This window comes from Hippoglossus stenolepis, chromosome 11 (genome assembly GCF_022539355.2).
Source record: "Hippoglossus stenolepis isolate QCI-W04-F060 chromosome 11, HSTE1.2, whole genome shotgun sequence".
Taxonomy (NCBI): Eukaryota; Metazoa; Chordata; class Actinopteri; order Pleuronectiformes; family Pleuronectidae; genus Hippoglossus; species Hippoglossus stenolepis.
Genome location: NC_061493.1, coordinates 20497545 through 20516383, shown reverse-complemented (window position 1 = coordinate 20516383; position 18839 = coordinate 20497545). Strand labels below are relative to the sequence as shown.

Genomic DNA, 18839 nt, shown 5'->3' with positions numbered 1-18839 from the left:
TGACCACAGGGTGTTTTCATTAAGTTTTTAATAGTGTCAGCAAAAAAAATCAGGGTGGCTCTTACTCCAAGTGACGTCCATTATATGCACAAACTTTACAGTACAGCTTTCTGTTTACACCCTGTCAGCCAACACATGAAGCAACAGCCATGCCCATACACAAAAATAATGCCTTTAACTAATCAGATTGCTGCTGCTGATGGTGATGATGGTGCTGATGGTGGCCTGTGGTGATGATTATGTGATGTCTCTAGCTGATTCGGTGAAGATAGAGCCAGGTGGGGTGTGGGGGGGGAGTACCGTGCACGTTTCACGAGCAGCGTTTTGCATGTACATGCAGTTACATGTGATGTTAAACTGGGATCGAGTGTTAAAGCATGCATTCTTAACAGACACACCGCCTGCCGCTTATTTTTCTACAAAAAGAAAAGAAAAAAAAAAAAAGAAATATGAGTCTATCGACATCTTAATAAATCACTCCCTTCTCTGATAAATAACCAAGTGCTGAATCCTGACCGACGCACCGTCACCATCAGTTACTGGTACATTCAAATACAAACCAGACATTTGTGTGATCATGCCAATTTGTAACGCGTACAGAACAGTGCAAAAACACAAAATTCATACCTGAGACTAGTCAGTATTTAGTCCCTTCATAACCTCATGATTTTTCTTCACGGTAATTGTCACATTTTTTGCTCCGCTCGCCATTCACTCAACAATATTCTCTTATACAACAGGAAACATGGGTGATATATGTACAGCAACAATGTATAGTGATTCATCAAGACACTTGGACAAACAATATGTGCTCATTTGGTCAAGAAGAGAAAAGGACATATGGCATTCAGTGGAATTTTTTAGCTGCACATACTTTAAAATGCTTGGTTCTGAAAACAACCTGCAACATGAATACTACAGTGCTAATAGAAATCAAAGAGCTCTTTATACATATTTATACAAAATGACAAACCTTTTTCTCTTTTTTTTTTTGACATGTTATTTTCCTTCCATGTCGGGTGTCAAAGGCTTTCCTGTGGTAAAGGTGAGGTCCTTTGCTTCAATGCTTTTGAAATAAAAGTCAAGTGCAAAATAAAAAGGCTTTAATTTTCTTAAATGTTTTTCCACTGTTTGCTCCCAAGTGCTTTTTTTTTTTTTTAAACAGAGCGAGTCTCCACCTCGATCTTCTCCTCCGAGTGCGACGACTCGGCTTCCTGGTGCGGTACGTTCGGCCGCACCGTCACCAGCGGACCCCCGCCGTAGATGGAGTGGAGGAAGTTCCACGTCTCCTCGGAGATCTGCCCCGAGTCCGCTCCTGCAGGGTCGGGGGGAACCAACACTTAGACACCACAGATATCCACACGGTTCAAAGCACAACAAGCAGTCGCGCTAATACTCAAACAAAAAAGGGTTTTCCTCATTTTAAGCTTCTTTCAATTCCTGAATGAAGATTAAAAATAACATATTTTCATAGCATAACAATAACCAAACAATATGACTCATAATAATAATAATAGTACCTTGTTTGAGTGTTAAATGGCCGTTCTTGTTTACTGTTATCTTGGAATTATCGATGGGTCCCGGCGGATCTTAAAGATGAAGAAAAGACAATTAGTCGTCATAATTTTCACAGCAGTAACACACATGCCTGTTTTACTTTATTTCAGATATATATTGTGTTCAAATCGTTTTAAAGAGCGATGATGTTAAAAGCACTTCCTGTCGCCCGCTTGCTACGGCAAGCAAACAAATATTAGAGGAGCAGAAGTCAGAGGAGCACAGACGTTTGCAGACGTGCCAGATGGAAGCTGTTATAAATAGATATGACATTACAAAGCAAGGAAAGGGGGAAAAAACGAGAGCAAGTGGAATAAAAATGAAATATAAAACTGGAAGCTTCCTTCTGCTGCAGCAGGAGGGAATCTGGACTCAGGGGACCGAGGCAAACGCTTTGAAGATGAATCGAGAGAAGAAACGGGACTTCTCGGTTCCTTTTGAACGTGAGCTGTTGTTGGTAACGAGAAGATGTCCCATGTAAAACAGTTAATTTACTCACCTTCTCGACAAATGTATAGGTGTGACATGTGTCGTTTGTTTGATGAGATAAATGTACATTGAACAAAATCACAGCAGCCGCGTTCATCACAACCAATCACAGGGACTCCAATTTTAAAGACAACTGTCAAAGTGGGATAGAATGAGTTTTTAAAAAGGACATTTAAATCATTTAAATGCAAGACTTCTGTCCAATCACCATTGTCTTTTCCTTTGACAAAGCCCTCCCAATCGCGGAACCACTGCATGCTGATGCAGTATATGACCACTGGAGACTCCTCCTCCTGGAACGCCTTGTTCAACTTCAGAGAGGGAAGAGAGGGAGAGAGGAAATGGGGGAGGAGTGAGCAGCAGAGACAAGAGGGAGGAGAGAGGATGAAAAGGGATGGGGAGGAGAAACAGGGGGGGATGGGAGCAAAAAAGAAAATAAGTGAGGTTTAAAGGATTTACAGGAGAGGAGATGGAAAACCTAATCAATTCTCTCTGCTTCTTATTCCAATCAAGGACAGTCTTAACACCACACAGCAACAAATTCATCTTTCTTGGAATTGAAACAATCCCTTCTCTTCTCGTTCACTGCTCACTGAAGCTAATAACGTGCATCTGTCTCAATGCATTAATGATAAGGATTTCATCAGACTCACACCTCTCATCTCCTGCCGGGTGACAAGCACCAACACATGCAGCCTATCAACTGGTTACATTAGACTGGATAATACATCCTATACAGCACATACCCAATGAGTGACGGCTGCACACAGGCTCATTGACACATGACTAATTATCACTAACACTCATTTTTAACTGCATTTGGCTAAAAGCTTCTGTTGCTGCTTCGGATTTCGCTGACAAACGTTTGGTTTTAAAAGTCTTACCCGGACGAACATGTCCAGCTCCGACTTGCGCCGTTTCTCCGATTTTTCTATCTCAACCTGGCACGTGTGGCAAACGTACAGGTGGTTGACAGCTGGTCCTCCCCCGTACCTGCGGAGATGAGTCCACATTAGCTCACACAGATTGAACTATCACAACAAAGGACACGATAGTACGTACACATATGAGAACAATGGGAATGATGTGAGGTCTGAGAATGTTTAATGCCGTGTGTACCTGCTGTAGAGGTGATCCCACACGTTCTGCGGCAGCATTATCACCAGGTCATCAATGAACGTTGCTTTGTTGGGTGGAACGCCTGATGGAACAGTGGAACATTTTTAAAAGGGTAATGATTGTGTGTAGAGACGTCACAGGGAACACATTTGTTATGGATCCCTTTTGGAAATATTGTCACTTGTATTATAAATAGATAAATAGGCCAAGAAGCTGAACTATTTATATTTTTTGAAATACATCTCCATTTTCAAGCCCTTGAATCCTGAAATCATGGGAGAAAGAAAAAAGGCAAAACTAGGACACAGCAAAGCAGCTAAATGTGAGCACGTGGAAAAAGCAGTGGCATTTTGCTTCAACACAGAGGAACTGGCAAGATAATGTAACAAATGTGATGCTTGAATGCTAAAGAAAAAATATAATTATAATCATTAGTAGCAGTCATTCATAATATTCTTAACTTTTCTCCATATAAAAACTAAAGAAACATGAAGACACTCTCAATTAGAAAAATCTCTCCTGGAGAAACGCTGCCAGAGGCCTTATGCAGTAAAATATATGTTTCTAATAACAGCCTTGGTTAGGAAAGTGGAAATAAGCTGAAATACTTTGTAATCGGACGGAAAATGAAACAACAGTCCACACTGCTGCAAAATCATGGTTTCACTGCACTGATATAATCTAACCAGCCGGGTGTTATGTGCTCGTAGCTGCAAAGAGGAAAATAAACCTGTGTGTTCATATTTTCACTATAAGCACATTCTCTACTGCCACTGTGACCCAACAGCTTTTATTATAAATTCACATTTTCCTCCTTCAATTTCAACTCTATCATTTCTGGCATGAATCGAGGACAGAAAAAAAAGAACAGAGCGTGAATGGCACAGACCCTTCAAGAATCGTTCCCTCTTCCCTTCTAAAAGGAGAAAGATGGATCATCTGCACAAAGAGGAGTAAAACCCCCTTTTGAAGTCTGCTACGTTGTCAGGGGAATATTCTACAGTCTTTGTCAAAGTGAAAAATCCCCGTCCAGGATGAAAGCAAGAGCTGTGATAAGACGGGTCCCAGCACAATCTTTCCAAACTGTTTAGACACAAGGCGCGGAGAGGGATCCGTTCTGACCTCTGGGCGTTGTCAGTAAGAAAAAGGAATGTGTCATACGTACCTCCATGCGAACACAGGAAGTCGTCATTGGAAATAGGCCCCGGCTCAGCAAAGGTCTTGAACTTGTTGAGCCACTGGCGGGAGATGTAGAACTGCAGAAGGCTGGGCTCCATCAGGCTGAATAAACCCGACACCCTCCTACGTTCTTTCACTGCGTCCTCGCTGCTCTTTCTGTGACGGGAACAGACCACAGATGAATCACTGTCGCAACGGAGTAATCAAAAGTAAGATGCAAGTTCTGAATATCAGAGCAGCACGGTGCTACAAGGGAGGACTGTGTCTGGGTCAGTGTAGCTGCTCACGTCGAGTGCGGTAACTTACTTATAGAAGAGCACATAGGCTTCAGCGTTCTGGACACAGGATTCTGACACCTCGGTCACACTTTGGTCGTCAAATTCATACCACAGATTGTTCGCATCGTTCCTGCAGTAGGCTATGTAGTGGCCACCTGGGATTAGAGGGGGCGGGGGGGATGTCGTTAGAGCAGCATTCACCAACCTAACAAGTACATGTGAAATTCTTCTCTACACGCTAATGAATGCAGGACACTCCTATGTGCCAACTGATGGCAGATGCACCAGTCTGGTGCAGAAAGGGGAGCGACTGAGCCCACTCACTGCTGGCAGTGCCGTGGTGACAGATGACTGACAGCAGGTCATAGTTGGTGGTCTGGGCGGAACTGTCCTTGGCCAGGAAAGGCTGCACATCCAGGCCCTCGAGCGGGAAGGAGACGTGGGTGCCGATCTTGGTAGAGAACATCAGTTCGTGTCTGAAGCGTTTCAAGTGGATACACAAGATCTGGAGTAAAAGGAAGACAAATTACATTTTATTTTAGAAATCCAGTGTGTGAAAACATGGAGGATTAAGATTTAGTTTTTTTAATGATACAAAGTCTGAGAGTCTGTTTACCTCTGGCAAACTTTGCATTTTACAAAATTTGACTCCGTTTCGTAATCTAAGAGAAAGAAAGAAAGAAAATGGGTAATCATTACATTTATTTTCCTCTTTTATTCATGTGAAATCAGCCGTGCAGTTTAGTATTTAAGGCACCGAAAATGCTGTACTCACTTCTTGCATTTTTCACAGCTGTACATGTTGTCTCCTGGAAAATAACAAACACCGTTATCGAGGCTTCAGTCTCAGTGTTTGTGTTGGCAGAACAGATTTACACCCACTTGCTTACCCTTTAGTTCATCTCTGGCGAAGAAAGCTGCAAGACAATCTTGTAGCGTAACCACTGGACCCCAGAACCAACTGAACACAAACAAGAGCACATTTTGAACAAAGAGAGCAAAGGGCTACAAGTGCCTGGTGTGAAAACATAAATAAATATAGCCTTGATATCACACACACACACACACACACCTCTTGATGTATTCCATGACGAAAGAGATCCAGCCCTGTGCTGCATAAGCTTCCCCACAGGAGCCTGCTTTTATCATGGAGGTCTGGTGGGTGGAGGAGTGGAGCTTGGCCAGGTCTTCCTTCCCCGGGATGGGCAACGAGATATCCTGGAAGTTCTCCAGGGTCACAGACACCTGCCACACACACAACACATGCACAGCTATTAGAAAATAACCACATTTCAAAATGGGTGCCGATATGATTGAAGGTGATTTGCAGTGGAATATTATGTTCAGTACGGCATAAATATCACAACATGTGAAACAAAAGAGGACCAACAAATACAACAGCAGTGCAAAGGAACATGAGAACCAGGCAACAAGACTTTCCAGTAATAATCCTTTCTTAAGGACCCTGAATGTCTCCTTTACTGCTGTTCCTCTCAGCCTCTAAACAATCCCGTTGTGTGTAAAGAGAACTGACCCGATCACAGGTGAGGCACTGAACTGAGCTGACAATGGTCCCATCGAACACGTCTGAGATGACACTGCGGTATTTCTTCTGCCGCTTGTTCTTTGGTGGAGAGTATGTGGTCACTGCTGTGGGAAGTCAGACAGAGGGAGAAGATGTGAGAAGAATACCTTGCAGGGTTTCAAATCTAATCGAAGCTTTCAGTATAGATATGACTTCATCTGATTATCCACAAATACCTTTCTTATGTGCAGGGTTAATGCTGGGCCAGCCGGAGGAGGCTTTGGGGGGGCTGCTGGAGATTTTGGGAATGTGTCCCTCCATTGGGACCGGACTCTGAGGTCTTGTGGAGTTGGATATCTGGATGTCTGGGAAGGAATCTAGAGGGAAGCAGGATAAATAGAGTTTTCATCCTTTATCTGTCCAGTAGCACTAGCAAAAGGAAAGACAAATTGTATATGACAGAGAGTGCAAGGGAGCGCGCCTCGTCATTATAATTACCTGATGTTCTGCCCTGAACCTTGATGGCTCCCTGGCTGCTGATAATAGGTGTGTTCTCTGTGGTCGTGTCAACATCTTTGTCCATGTCCCCTCCAGAGCTTCCACCGTGGACACCATGAACTCCGACACGATACAGATCATTAATCATGTTCTTCTCCTTCTGCCACTCCCTGTTGGCCTGTATCTCATCTTGCTCCGGAATCAGCATCTCAGCCTCGTTGGTGTCTTCCACGCGCACATTCCCGCCCTGCATCTCGTTATCAGCGCGGTCGCTGCTGCCGCAGGACTCACATGACTGGAAGTCGTTGTCTGACTGACTGTGGCGGTCCTCCTCGCGGCTGTTGTCCACTGTGATGCCGTTGGAGTGGTCGTAGGGCTCGAGCAGAACCTCCTTCAGCTCCTCGTGGAGTTGATCCATCAAGCAGCGCAGAAACTCCTGGGAGTCCTGGAGATCGGAAAAAGTTTTGTTTTCATCTAAATGTGAGTTGGGACAGCACATTACTTACAAACAGTATAAAGTATAAAAACAGCACAAATTCTTCCAGCGTATAATCAAGTTGGACAAACAGCTATTGCTTTCTGATCACAAGTAAGAACCACTTCTCCTCGTTTATCCCAATTCTGCATCAGAAATGTGAAAACGAATGCTCGTGAACGTGTTATCAAACTTAATGAACCTCAGACATCCGATCTCCTGCTCAAGCCAAATGAACTCCCCTCTCCCAGGACCTGGAATGTTAACTTCATTCATAGTAATGCTAATTCCAAGGCTGTGAAGCCCAACATGGCGTGACAAATGAATATTCCTCAGCTAACTCCTCTGAATAAACACTGGCAAGCCGGGAGGAAACAGGCTCCTTTATCGTTTCACCAGTCAGGCATATAAATCCCTTATTTACAGACACTGGACAAAGACAAGATGTGCTGTAGCAAAAAACGTCTTTTAAAATCCTTTATATGCACAACGCAGGAGTCTGGAATCAATTCAAACAGTTTACATTTAGGTTTAAATGGAGAATTTGTGTGTGAATGAAAAGTCTGCAGCTCTGAGGAAGTGAGGGGCAAAGGATTTAAGTTTATCTGGCTGAGTGGTTAGAGATGGAGTGAATGTAATTTCAATGAGCATCGAGGGTTATGGAGTGGAAAAGAAAAAAAGGAGAGACTATGTGATCTGGGACAACTTCAGAGTCTGGACATTAGACCCATTATAAACGCAGCGGAGCACAAAGTCAAACTCGAGGAAAGGTTTAGTGACGAGCACGGTTTTGTGTTTCATGCTGTAAACAAACATCATGACAGATAAGACAACAACCAACAAACCGACCAGTTTCAATACTCATTATTTCAGCGTTACATTCACATTAACTAATTTCAAACAGATTTTTTCCACCGTCAACGTGGTCATGTTTTATTTACTGTGCATAATGAATATGCACGCTTGTGTTGCATGTATATTTTACCATCTGTGATGACTCACCTGCTGAGAATATCCCCTGAACATGGGATTTATGGCTTTGATCCCTTGGAACAAGTTGGTTGGGACGACGTAGGAGGGTCTGTAATGTGACAAAACACAGCCCGGTTAATAGAAGTACTGCCATAAACAATATCATAATAAAGTTTAACATCATGTAGAGAGAAAAATACTTAGTGATATGATCTATACACTGTATCCAATGTTATTCATGAATTATAAGTAAGCTGTGGCTTGTGGGAAAACGTATATGTACTTTTAACTCTAACAACAACTAAAAAAGTGAAACATAAAGAAACCACCTACCTGTTCTTGTGCCACAGGTCTGAAACTAGTTTCTGGTAACTTTTGCAGAGTGCGGGCTTCTTGTCTGTCCTCACAATGCCACCACATTCAAGAAAGAACTGCGTCAACGGCGGGCTGCAGTGGAGAGGGGGAAGCATTTATCACACGTGGGGACTAAACAGGCTTTGACTATTATAATGTTTGACTGAGGAGTTATTTTATTGTTATGAAAAGCTTATAATGAGGTAGTTATTGCCAAAAACCTAAATATAATCTGAAATAAATCAAAGATATAAATTGGTGAAGTATGAGAGTGTGCACAATTATTATAATATGTTATGTTTGCAAATGTGTACTTTTGAAACCAGAACAAATGCTAATCATTTTAAGTTTAGTATTTTTTTTCTATCATATTCACTAAGCAGAAAAATGCTCAAATGGAAATCCAGTTCAGCATTTCTACATAGTGCTGTATTTTTCCTTTGTTTTATTTCACTTGCAGAGTGGGAAAACATCCAGGACACTGGGAATCGCTGATAAAGAGAAACAGCTGATGAGATTCTGTTTGATGGATGCAGAGCGGAATTTGCCAGAAAAAGAGACAAACTACAGGTTGAACAAGGCAGAGAGAGTTCCTTTCCCTTGGAGAGAGAAACGTCCTTCAAACGTATTAATGACCCGACAGAGAGTTCAAGAAGCAGCGTTCAAACAGCAAAGACATGAAAGTGCAGATTCAGAAGAGGTCCCTCCTTCTGCAGCTGCGTGACTCACTTTCTCCTATTTCTGGAATGTGATTTAGATTGCAAATTTTGACCCACATCTTTCTCCATTAGGCTCGAATCCAGACGAGGCATCATCAGTTTAATAAAAAATAAAAAAAATGAAAAGATGCAGCTTCTGAGTAGAAAAAAGTAGGAGACAAAAAGTAAGCAATAACACAGTCCCACTTTAAGTGACCACACCGACAATCCAATCAAAAAGACTGAATCAGATATCTGCAATTCAGTAAACAGCAAAAGAAAACGAGGGTGACTGGGGGAGAAAGGGAGGCACAAAAAGACGTGGTGAGAGAGGAAAAAGAAAAGAGGAGAGGGGGCAGAGCAGATGGGGAAAGAGTTGGTGTTCATTTGTAACAGAAGACCCTACAGGGATCTACAAAAGGCCATTTCTGCCATCTCAAATGGTGCACTGCAGCAATTTTCACTCAGCCGTCACTCTCCCAAATGAGCACAGCCACGGTCGTTTCTCACAGTCGACCAGAAGCAGGCGGCCAGGGAATTTAAAAAAAGAAAGAAATAGAAGCAAATGGCTACTGAAGAGAAAGAAGCGCGTCTGAAGAGCAGAGTCAGAGAACGGGGATGGGGACGTGGAGAAGATGTGTTGAGGGACAGAGGGACAGAGGGAAGGTAAACAGAGGGCCGGGTCTCACCAGTTGGACAGGGCCTGGAGGGCAGCGTTCATGTAGCAGGTGTTGCCGATGTTCTTCAGCCCCGTCAGGCCTGAGGGACACAGAAACACACAGAGGAAATTAAAACAAGCCACTCATCAAACCCGTGCGAATGTGATGGCAGCCAGGAACCTCTTACATTAGTTAGACAACCCTTTCCATTTCGATATTAATATTTTACAATGGGAGCAGAGAAAGTGGCCGCCTGGTGTATTTTAAATCAACTATGACGGATTGGTTTTAAAAGTTGTTTTCCCCGAGCAAAGCGGAGAAACGTTATTCATGATCTCATACGCGGGTTGTCAGAGTCACGTCAGACAAAACACAGCTGTTAATATTAATGCCTTTTCCTGCTCCTACGATTAGGAAGTATAATGTTGCCATGGAGTCAGTAAAGTTAGTTAAGTTAAGTATTCGCTCTGAGCAGGTCCTGTTTGTAATCTACCCATGAGTGTCCAGACAAATATCCTTGTTACTGTAGAAAACTTTAAAATGTGATGATTCTCAGGCAAGTTCTGCAGTTGGAAGGAGCAACTCTTTCTTTTTCTAAGAGGATTTATTTTGTGAGAGACACTGGGGGGATAATCGTCTGCTCGGAAGCTGAAGGTCAGAGCGGATCTAAAAATACGGGGATCACTTCTGCTGTAGAAGTTCAAATTTGACCGAACTATGACTCGGTAGGAAGCAGCAGTCAGACCGAAAAATCCTTAATTGCCCTCCATGAGGCATGTGTCACAGCCGCTGCTGCAGCTCCAGTCGTTGACCACAATGGAGCAAAATCAGCCAAATCACCATAGGAGCGAGGCGAGCGTCCCTTTCACCTCACGCAGCACCTTGGCTTTGACAGTTAGAAAACTCGGATTTCACATGACCAGACGTTACTCTCACAGAGCCCAATTACTCCGCCGCCTAATCATATGATCCGTGTTACAAAAATAACCAAAAGCGGCGACTGCTGCCAAACGGTGAGCTGCACCGCGTGAGGTTCAACAAAACATATGTCAGCCGGTGAAGCCGGTGTGTGTCTCGCTGTGTTTGAGAACATTATTTGCATTGGTGGCTCCAGTGGGATTGACGCTCTCAACACTGAAGTGTGAGCTGCTCAGAAGCAGACTGGAGTCACGTGTGGCGCTCTGTTACTTTCTTTACATTTTTGTGGTATGGGTCTCCTCAGCCGTCACCGGCAGCTCTCTGTGTTCCAGGTGATGTTTCCGGATGTTGACGGGGGTCTCTGCGGTGCGTTCAAGAACAACTTTTAACACCAGACTTGAGGCGTCAGTTCCTACTTTGATGTCTGCCTGGTGTGTCAGCGTCTTTTAAAACACTCTCCTCGATGCAACCGTTTACTGATCTTATTAAATCCAACCACAAGCTTCTCTTTGAACTAAAGCAGCAGCTGATTACCGAGCTCCTGTGTCTGAGGGTTTTCAATTTGAATTCTGTCACACTAAGAGATAACATTTTACTCACCACACTTACTTCAGCAGTATAAGATTTAAAAATGATAATATTGGAAAGAATAATGTCTACTGCAGCAGCACTGAAACTCTACATATGGACATTTAACAAATGTTGCTGCTTTATTTACAGTAATAAAACCTTTATGTTGAAATAAATTAGTTTAATTGTAGCTGATATTTGTGGAAATAACTGATATTGTGTTTGTGGTATTGTAATTGACAGCAAGACAAAAAAATGCAGCATGCGAGTGGATAATATAGACATTGATCTAGTTGTTAGATTTTTGATGATATAATGATCTTATTCTTGATATATTAGAAGCATTTTAGCTTGTGTCATTCGTGTTATTATGAGGCTCATAACTTCCTCTGCGTAAGCTGACCTCTGGCACGCGGGTCCTCCTCTTCCTCAGTCTCCATGTCCAGGTCCTCGCAGCCTCCATTAGGGGGCACCCTCAGAGAGGTTGGGCTCCCAGGGGCCCTGCTGCCATCCTGGAGGAACGACAACACACGCCAGCCTCATCATAAAAATGTATTGTCCAGTAAATGAATAACGGTACAACTTGACTGGGAGTCAGAATGACAGCCGAGGACATGGTTATGTAACTGAGTGATAGTATAGTAAGCATGCAATGTAAACCTTTCTATTCAAACATCACAGACTGGAAAATAGAAAACCATCATGGTGCTTTTTGTTGTTTATCTTCAAACTGGCTTGTGACTAAGTAAGTAAATATATTTTCGCTTTAAGCTGTATGTATAATATAATCTTTTGTGTAATAAATAGATGGGAGTCTGCTCTTACCTGGCCTGCACTCTGTAGAGGGGGGAGGGGTTTGCGGTTGGCGCGGGGCGAGTGCGGACCGAGTTTACGCTCCAGGAAAACCTCCTTGCCGCAGGCGTAGCACCACACCCGCAGCGTGGTCAGGTTCACCGTCAGGTTGTGCCGCGTCTCCTGCACACAAAGTTATCAAAAGAGAAAAACGTTTTGTGAAAAGACGTATCAGACAGTGTAAACAAAGCGAAACAAAAAGACTGTTAATATTTATCCCAGAGCAGTTGATAAAGCACGTCGTTATCAACAAGATGCTTTGGAATCTGAAACACAATCTTCCAATCAGTATCTCGTTAGTACCTGTTGCTTTGGCTCTTATATAACAGATACACAGCAGGTGTGACTGCTCTTGTCTTGGTCTGCAAAACTCTTTGGTGTAGAAACTCTAATGTCAAATTGTGGCACAGCAAACAGGCTGAATAATGTTTTCTCTGAAACATAATGCAAGTTTTCAGCCCAAATACTTGGTGTGATTGACAGAATAAATACACACAGTACAGAAAAGACAGGTGTATAAAAGGACTACAACTGCTGATTTGGCCAATGTTCTCAAATTGATCATTTATTTTGAAACGACCTGTTTAATCGTACCAAAGGTCCAAAGATATTCAGTTTACTATCAAATCAGAAGAAGAAAAAAACCTTACAACACAGATACTGGAACAAGGCCATTATTTGTATTTGTGCAAGAAAATCAATTAAATAATTTTCTGTCGACAGACTAGTGCAGACCTCTGCTGCTGTGGGGAAATGGCCGAGTTCTGCTGACCCACTGCTGCTGTGACAAACACCAGCAGCCTGGCAGGTCGACAGGAACCTGAACGTGAGCAGCTGCCGACCAGCAGACTCTACATTATTCATCAAGGCTGCGTAAGCCTTCACACAGAGGGGCACAGCAGAGCCGGGTGGGCTGAGGGAACACACCAGACCATGAAACTTCCCCAGTTTAAATCATTTATGAAGGGAAGTACAGCAGGTACGGGAATTAATAACCAGCTGGATTTATCGGTCTTAGAGGATCTTTGACCAGCCCGCCCAATGTGTTCTATTACAATAGAGTGTGTGTGTGGCTTTTATAGTGATACTTTATGGCAATTAATTTCAAGTCTGGTTTGATGAATTGGTGAAGGTCGTACCTTAAACAATTCATGCAAAACAAATCATGAATGCTTCTTGTGCTGACACTCACACACAGAACAAGGGACATAATGTAAAACCTGTCTAATCGTGGCAGCGACTGTAACATTCATGTAAATCCAACATCAGCTTCAGTGTGTGTTTTTATCTGCTTTATCTTCTGAGTAAGAAGCAGGTTGGATCTCCCCTCTGGCCCTTACTGACCAAACTCAAATAAAAAATACAATTCAAATGTTTGTAAAACTGCTAAATAAACGGTCAAAATATGTGATATTTTAAGAGGAAAAACAAGAAGCCTGAAAACAACTTGTCTGTGGTAACCTAAAAATAATGACTTGCAAAGTTTACAGTTAATTGAATTTGCTTTAGAAGTTGGTTTCAGTGCATAATGATACTTGAAACACTATCTATGCAAAAAATACTAACTATGTGTCCCATTTTCTAAGCATAGAAGTGGAGCTTCTTCTAACTATAGCTGACCCAGTTTTAACTTATAACCTCTTATTTACTCATATTACTTAAGTTCATAGTTTGAATAGCAGTGGCCCTAACTCCCATGTACTGCTGCACCTGCTCTGATCCAACCCGAGTCGTTCTCACTGCACAGTCAAGAGATTAAAATGTTTCCCTCCCCTCAGGGCCTCCAGAGCACTAATTAAGCGTGGCCTTTATTCTTACAAGATTTAAAGATGGCTGCCACTGGAAAAACACAAAAGGCGGTTGTCAGGCTGCACAGGCAGGTATCCCAGAGAAGGCACCAGATATCATGTTCGCTGTGATATCATTTAAAAATGAGCCTGCTAATATTTAATATCTTTACCAGCATGTTCTGTATCCGATATCTGGGTGAAGAGCTCTGCTTCTGAGAAGGTTTGCACTCAAACAGGCTCTTTTTCGACAAACGCTTTGAGCGTTTGTGCAGATGCTAATAAGAAGAGCAAATTACATGTTTGCTTTTTGTCTCCTTCACTTCGTCCAAACCCGAGTTGGCTGCAGGAAAAGCCTTAGTCAACGCCGAGAGCACTGGAGGCTGAGTAGAGCTTTAGAGAAGTCAGTAGGGGCAGATACTGTAACCATGGAACTGACAGAACCAGTGTATCTCCCCCACTTCCCAGAGGAATGGCAATTAATAATGGATGATCCACTGCTGAAACGGCACTGAATGTGGAGATGTAGGCAGACAGTGTTGCCTTGATGGTGTTTAACAATGCATGTCCTTAAAAAGCTAAAAGATGCACGTGCAGGCTTTTTGATCATGGAGAGAAATCTTTAAAAATAAAGTGTTGCTGGAGGCTGTTTTTATTTCAAGTCAAGGCTCCAGGGACTATGAAGTGGTATTCCTGTCCTGGACTCACATCTGTGCCTCATCTGCTTCTCTCCTTACACCTCCTCTCCTCTTTGGGTTACATACTTTTTTTTTTTATTCAGTATCACAATCACGATCTCCTCCCTTTCAGTCCCATCCCTTCTTCTCTCTTTTCTATAAATGAATTATCATTTTTCCTGCTGAAAGGCAATGAGTAAGTTCTCCAATCTCCTACCTGCGAGTGGACAGTACTGTGGTCAGTGTGAGATTCTCCACATCCTACATACGCACAGCCATTCTGGAGGGAGAAAACAAAGGATGGAGAAACCAAGGTGTTAAAAGTTACAATTCCTGTTGGAAACAACGTGTTAGTGAGTTATATTTCAAACTGTCTTACCTTTATCTTTATCTTTATCTTTATCTTTATCTTAACTTTATCTTACCTCCAAACATGCCCACAAATTTGGTCCTCCAACTTTACAGTCTTGACACTGGCCCTAGAAAAAAAAAAAGACAACACTCGGGTAAGAATCACGTTATTTTGAAATTGAAATCAGCGAGAGAGCACCAGACTTCAGAAGCAGACAGGAAACCAAAGCATATCTGTGTCAAATTCAGACTCTGTGAAGTGATATTAAATAAGCGATTATTAAAAAGCGAGGGTCACTCACATGGGATTTCTGAATTAGTTCCTCCTTTGTGATTTCCCCCACACAGTCCAGGTGGGGGCAGTCACAGTTGGACACCAGTGGCATGGCTCACCCACAGGTCTGAGACAGAAAGAGACAGAAAGAGACAAACTGTTTTAAGAGGTAACATTTTGGGTCCGGTGACTTCTTGTTATGAGAAAGTTTATCAGCCCCACATTAGATACTTGATACAGCGATAGGAGACGCTGCACATCCAAGGAACAGCGCAGAGGACAAGAAGAACAGCCGCTTGTAACTCGAGTCACCGCCACACAACATGTTTTTCCATACCGGCACCACTAACAAATTCCTCTTATTATCTGCCCCTGACACGCCAAGCAGCACATCACGCCACAGCTGTCAACAACTCTTGGCAGCGGCATCGTATGAATAGTTGTGTCATTAAGGTTTTTTAGTGCTGACATGGCAGGGAAATCAAGCCAACACAAATAATTGAATGGAGAACAAATATTCTTCAAACAAAGGCCGAGTAAATTAAAACAAGCTTATTGACAAAGAGAAAATTGTGAATCTAGACACATGTATCTTCATGTGACAATGCATTTGTTCCATTTGACCACAAGAAATGTAAAATAAAATTAAACAATGACCTGTAATGCAGATTTTTTTGTTTTATAGTCACTCTCCATTTCCGTTGCTGGTGGTCAAATGGGGACATTTAATCCAGCAGAGCAGAAAATGCTGCAGAGTCCAGGCAGCCAGCAAACACAACTGTGTTCATCCTCTGCTGCTGTTACAGTCAGTGGAGATGAGGGGCAGAAATGTTGAAGAATTAAACACAACATCAGGATATTAATGTGTCAATTAGCTCTGTCTTGTAGCCCAATTTTAAATCAGAAATAAAGTAGAGCAGATTTGGTCCACAAAAGCCGGTTTCTCTGGAGCAGTAGCCTGCACAGGTATATTTATATTCACTTTCTCGCAAGTCTGTCTTTATACTCCTGTGATCTTTTACCTTTGAAATAAGGATTATGTACAGAAAACTTAAGACAGATATCTTTCTAGTTGTGGCTAGTTGTCTTTGGGATGATACATTCATACATCTACCTTAACTGACTGTAACTTGTAAAAACGTCATCCCCTGTTGCACTTCTGTTTTTCAGTGTGTATGGAAAGAGGAAGCTGGGACGCCCTGTACATTAGTATTAGACTCAACCACTGGTGCTTTCTAGAATCAGGCTTCTTGAGAAGGCTGTGGTTCCTTCTCCTCCACTGAAGGAACCAGGCTCACGCTCAGTTCGCCCTCAGGGCAGCAGGGGATTTACGTGCAGATTGACAGAGGACGTGCTGAATTAATTGCAGGGAGTCAGTTAATAATTCACTTTTTATTGATACTATCCTAAAAGTGTAATAACCCTCATGGATCTTAACGACTATTGCCTTTCCCCGGCTGAGTTCTCTGCCGACCTAAAACTTGTAATAACAATGCGCCTGTTGCCCAAAAAGAACTAAATCATTGAACGTGCAGCCGCTTTGCCCGTAGTGGATACACCACGTGTGGTTCTGGCTGGAGGTTGCACACTGACATTCAGGCGTTCAACCAGGTGTTGAGGTGTCAGTGTCACGATGACAGCAGCTCACAGCTCTCTACTGTGATTCAGCACATTCAAACCACGCCAACGTCGTAAATACCACTTGCCCTGAGTGTCACAACATACCAACCTACTTTAGACCACAGGGCCCGCTTGACAGCAAACATGTAAGACAGCTGGATACAGAAAATGTGCCAAGACATCACATGTTTGTATGTTGGTGGTTGATAATGTGATAGTTTGTGATGATTTTTGATTTAATTCAGGGGTCCAGACATTAAACCTAATGCAGACACAAAGCACTTAATAGATCTGCAATGTTTAGTTTGTCAATCAATCCAAAGAAAAGTAGCTCACAACTATTTTGACAATCAGCAAATCCTTCAAGACATTTTTTGAGCAAAGACGTCAACAAAAACTAAACATTTGACGATGCCACTTTACGAACTTGCTGCATTTCTTGTTCTTACATTATGGTAAATTGAATATTTTGAGATGTGTGATGTTGGTGGAGCTAAACAAGAAGTTAAATTACATCACCTTGTGCTTCAGGATATTACGATGGTCATTTCTAAATGTTTGCTGCTGTTTCATGAGCAACTAATCAGGAAAATAACCATGTAAAGATGAAGAAGCAGCCTAACGACAGCCCACCCAGGAACACGTCAATCCTCACGTCAAGTTCATGGCCAGTCTTGCACAACTCAACACACGTGCTTCCTCATCTGATCACCGGCCATCTACGAGTCTAATAATGAAAACTATCTTATCGGACTGAACTTACACAAAGTCAACGAACCCACAGGGTCTCGTGAGATCCACTACAGGTTTAACCAGGCATCCGCTCAAAAGGTCAACAAACTCCCCGAGCCTCGGAGAACGATCACTACGATCCCAGCCGGCGCTACGCACCAGGGAAATGTGATTAGCCGGTGGTTTCACGGTGGAGCCTCCGGCGGACACGCAGAGACAAATCAGACACCCGAGTGTTTCCTCCTCATCACCACACACCCTCCTCACCCTCCTCACCCTCCTCATCCTCTCTCCCCACAACACACACGATCACTATGATTGTGATTACAGCGATAACAAAGTGGGAGATTTGAATCTGCACCAGGAGGTGGCACAGCCGGCCAGGGTGGGGCAGGCCAGCCGGTGGTAATGAAGCCGATATGATGCAGTATTAGTCCGGATCACAGTGAAGTGAGCAGCTCAAACACTTATATATATATATATATATATATATAAACACAGTAAAAACAATACAACGTCAATCCAAGTGCCTTTGTAGCGTTGATTAGCAGGAAGCCCATTCGCCGTTATGTTTAAAAACAACGTAACGTTACCTTGCAGCTGAAGGTCTTAAAACAAAAAAATGTGACGTATTCGAGGGGGTAAAACAAATGTCCCACCCGGGTTAAGAGACAAGTATCCGGTGTATCCAGAGGTGGAAGGAGCCGGGGCGTGATCCAGATGTGCGGCTCCGGCCTCCACTGCTCACACGGAGCTGTCAAAAGCAGGCGAGGCGCTGACAGCGTCACAGTCCCGACTAGCAAGCCTTAGCCTGCTAGCGTTAGCTTGCAGGCTAACGCCCGGTCATGTAACGGGTCTTTTTGTTCCGCACGCAGGCTACAACACCGCTAACAGCCCCCCCGGGGATCAGGGTGGAGGGGTCCGGCTTCAGAAGGACCCCGCCGGAGGGGGTTCAAATAGCTAACCACCGACAACCATCTCGTCAGTGGTCATGCTAGCTAGATGCTAACAGGCTAACTGTGCATTACACGATCGCCGTCGCTCCCACTGCGACTGCAGCGGGGACAACACACGGTGACCTGGCGTCTTACCTGCAGGACAGACAGAGACACGCGGGGGTCGCTCGGGTGGATTCAGTGGAGCTCAGGGGGGGGGGGGACAGGAGACAGATTCAGGCTGAGTTCGGAGACATTTCTCTGGAGCGGAATCCTTCACGTTTAACGATCACCGTCGCTCAGCGTGGTTGCTAACGTTA

General features: G+C 43.3%; 1 protein-coding gene across 5 annotated transcripts; it reads right to left on the bottom strand.

Annotated features, from left to right (window-relative positions):
• Positions 1 to 11: 11 nt before the first annotated feature.
• Positions 12 to 18817, bottom strand: usp33 (ubiquitin specific peptidase 33). 5 transcript variants are annotated; one of them, XM_035170853.2, is made up of 24 exons: positions 18676 to 18817; positions 15261 to 15359; positions 15033 to 15086; positions 14825 to 14887; positions 12117 to 12266; positions 11695 to 11803; positions 9834 to 9903; positions 8426 to 8539; positions 8123 to 8201; positions 6646 to 7090; positions 6384 to 6524; positions 6157 to 6272; positions 5695 to 5867; positions 5513 to 5583; positions 5398 to 5431; positions 5239 to 5284; positions 4947 to 5127; positions 4651 to 4777; positions 4331 to 4500; positions 3166 to 3247; positions 2931 to 3039; positions 2255 to 2357; positions 1521 to 1589; positions 12 to 1315 (listed from the first exon to the last, which is right to left on the bottom strand). In XM_035170853.2, the coding sequence occupies exons 2-24, from the start codon at positions 15342 to 15344 to the stop codon at positions 1158 to 1160; spliced, it is 2748 nt and encodes a 915-aa protein (XP_035026744.1). In that variant the 5' UTR covers positions 15345 to 15359; positions 18676 to 18817; the 3' UTR covers positions 12 to 1157. The 5 variants fall into 5 exon arrangements, with proteins under 5 accessions (XP_035026744.1, XP_035026746.1, XP_035026745.1 ...); XM_035170855.2 differs by lacking the exon at positions 18676 to 18817 and adding an exon at positions 18178 to 18649; XM_035170854.2 differs by lacking the exon at positions 18676 to 18817 and adding an exon at positions 15890 to 16042.
• Positions 18818 to 18839: the final 22 nt, after the last annotated feature.

What these genes read in the sequence shown, in the direction of transcription:
- usp33 (XM_035170853.2), bottom strand. Translation starts at nt 15,344, where the DNA reads ATGCCACTGGTGTCCAACTGTGACTGCCCCCACCTGGACTGTGTGGGG. An exon ending in GGTTCAGGGCAGAACATCAG is followed by an intron (nt 6,525 to 6,645) that starts GTAATTATAATG and finishes GCTTCCCTCTAG; the next exon opens with ATTCCTTCCCAGACATCCAG. An exon ending in AGCTGTGAAAAATGCAAGAA is followed by an intron (nt 5,285 to 5,397) that starts GTGAGTACAGCA and finishes TCTTTCTCTTAG; the next exon opens with ATTACGAAACGGAGTCAAAT.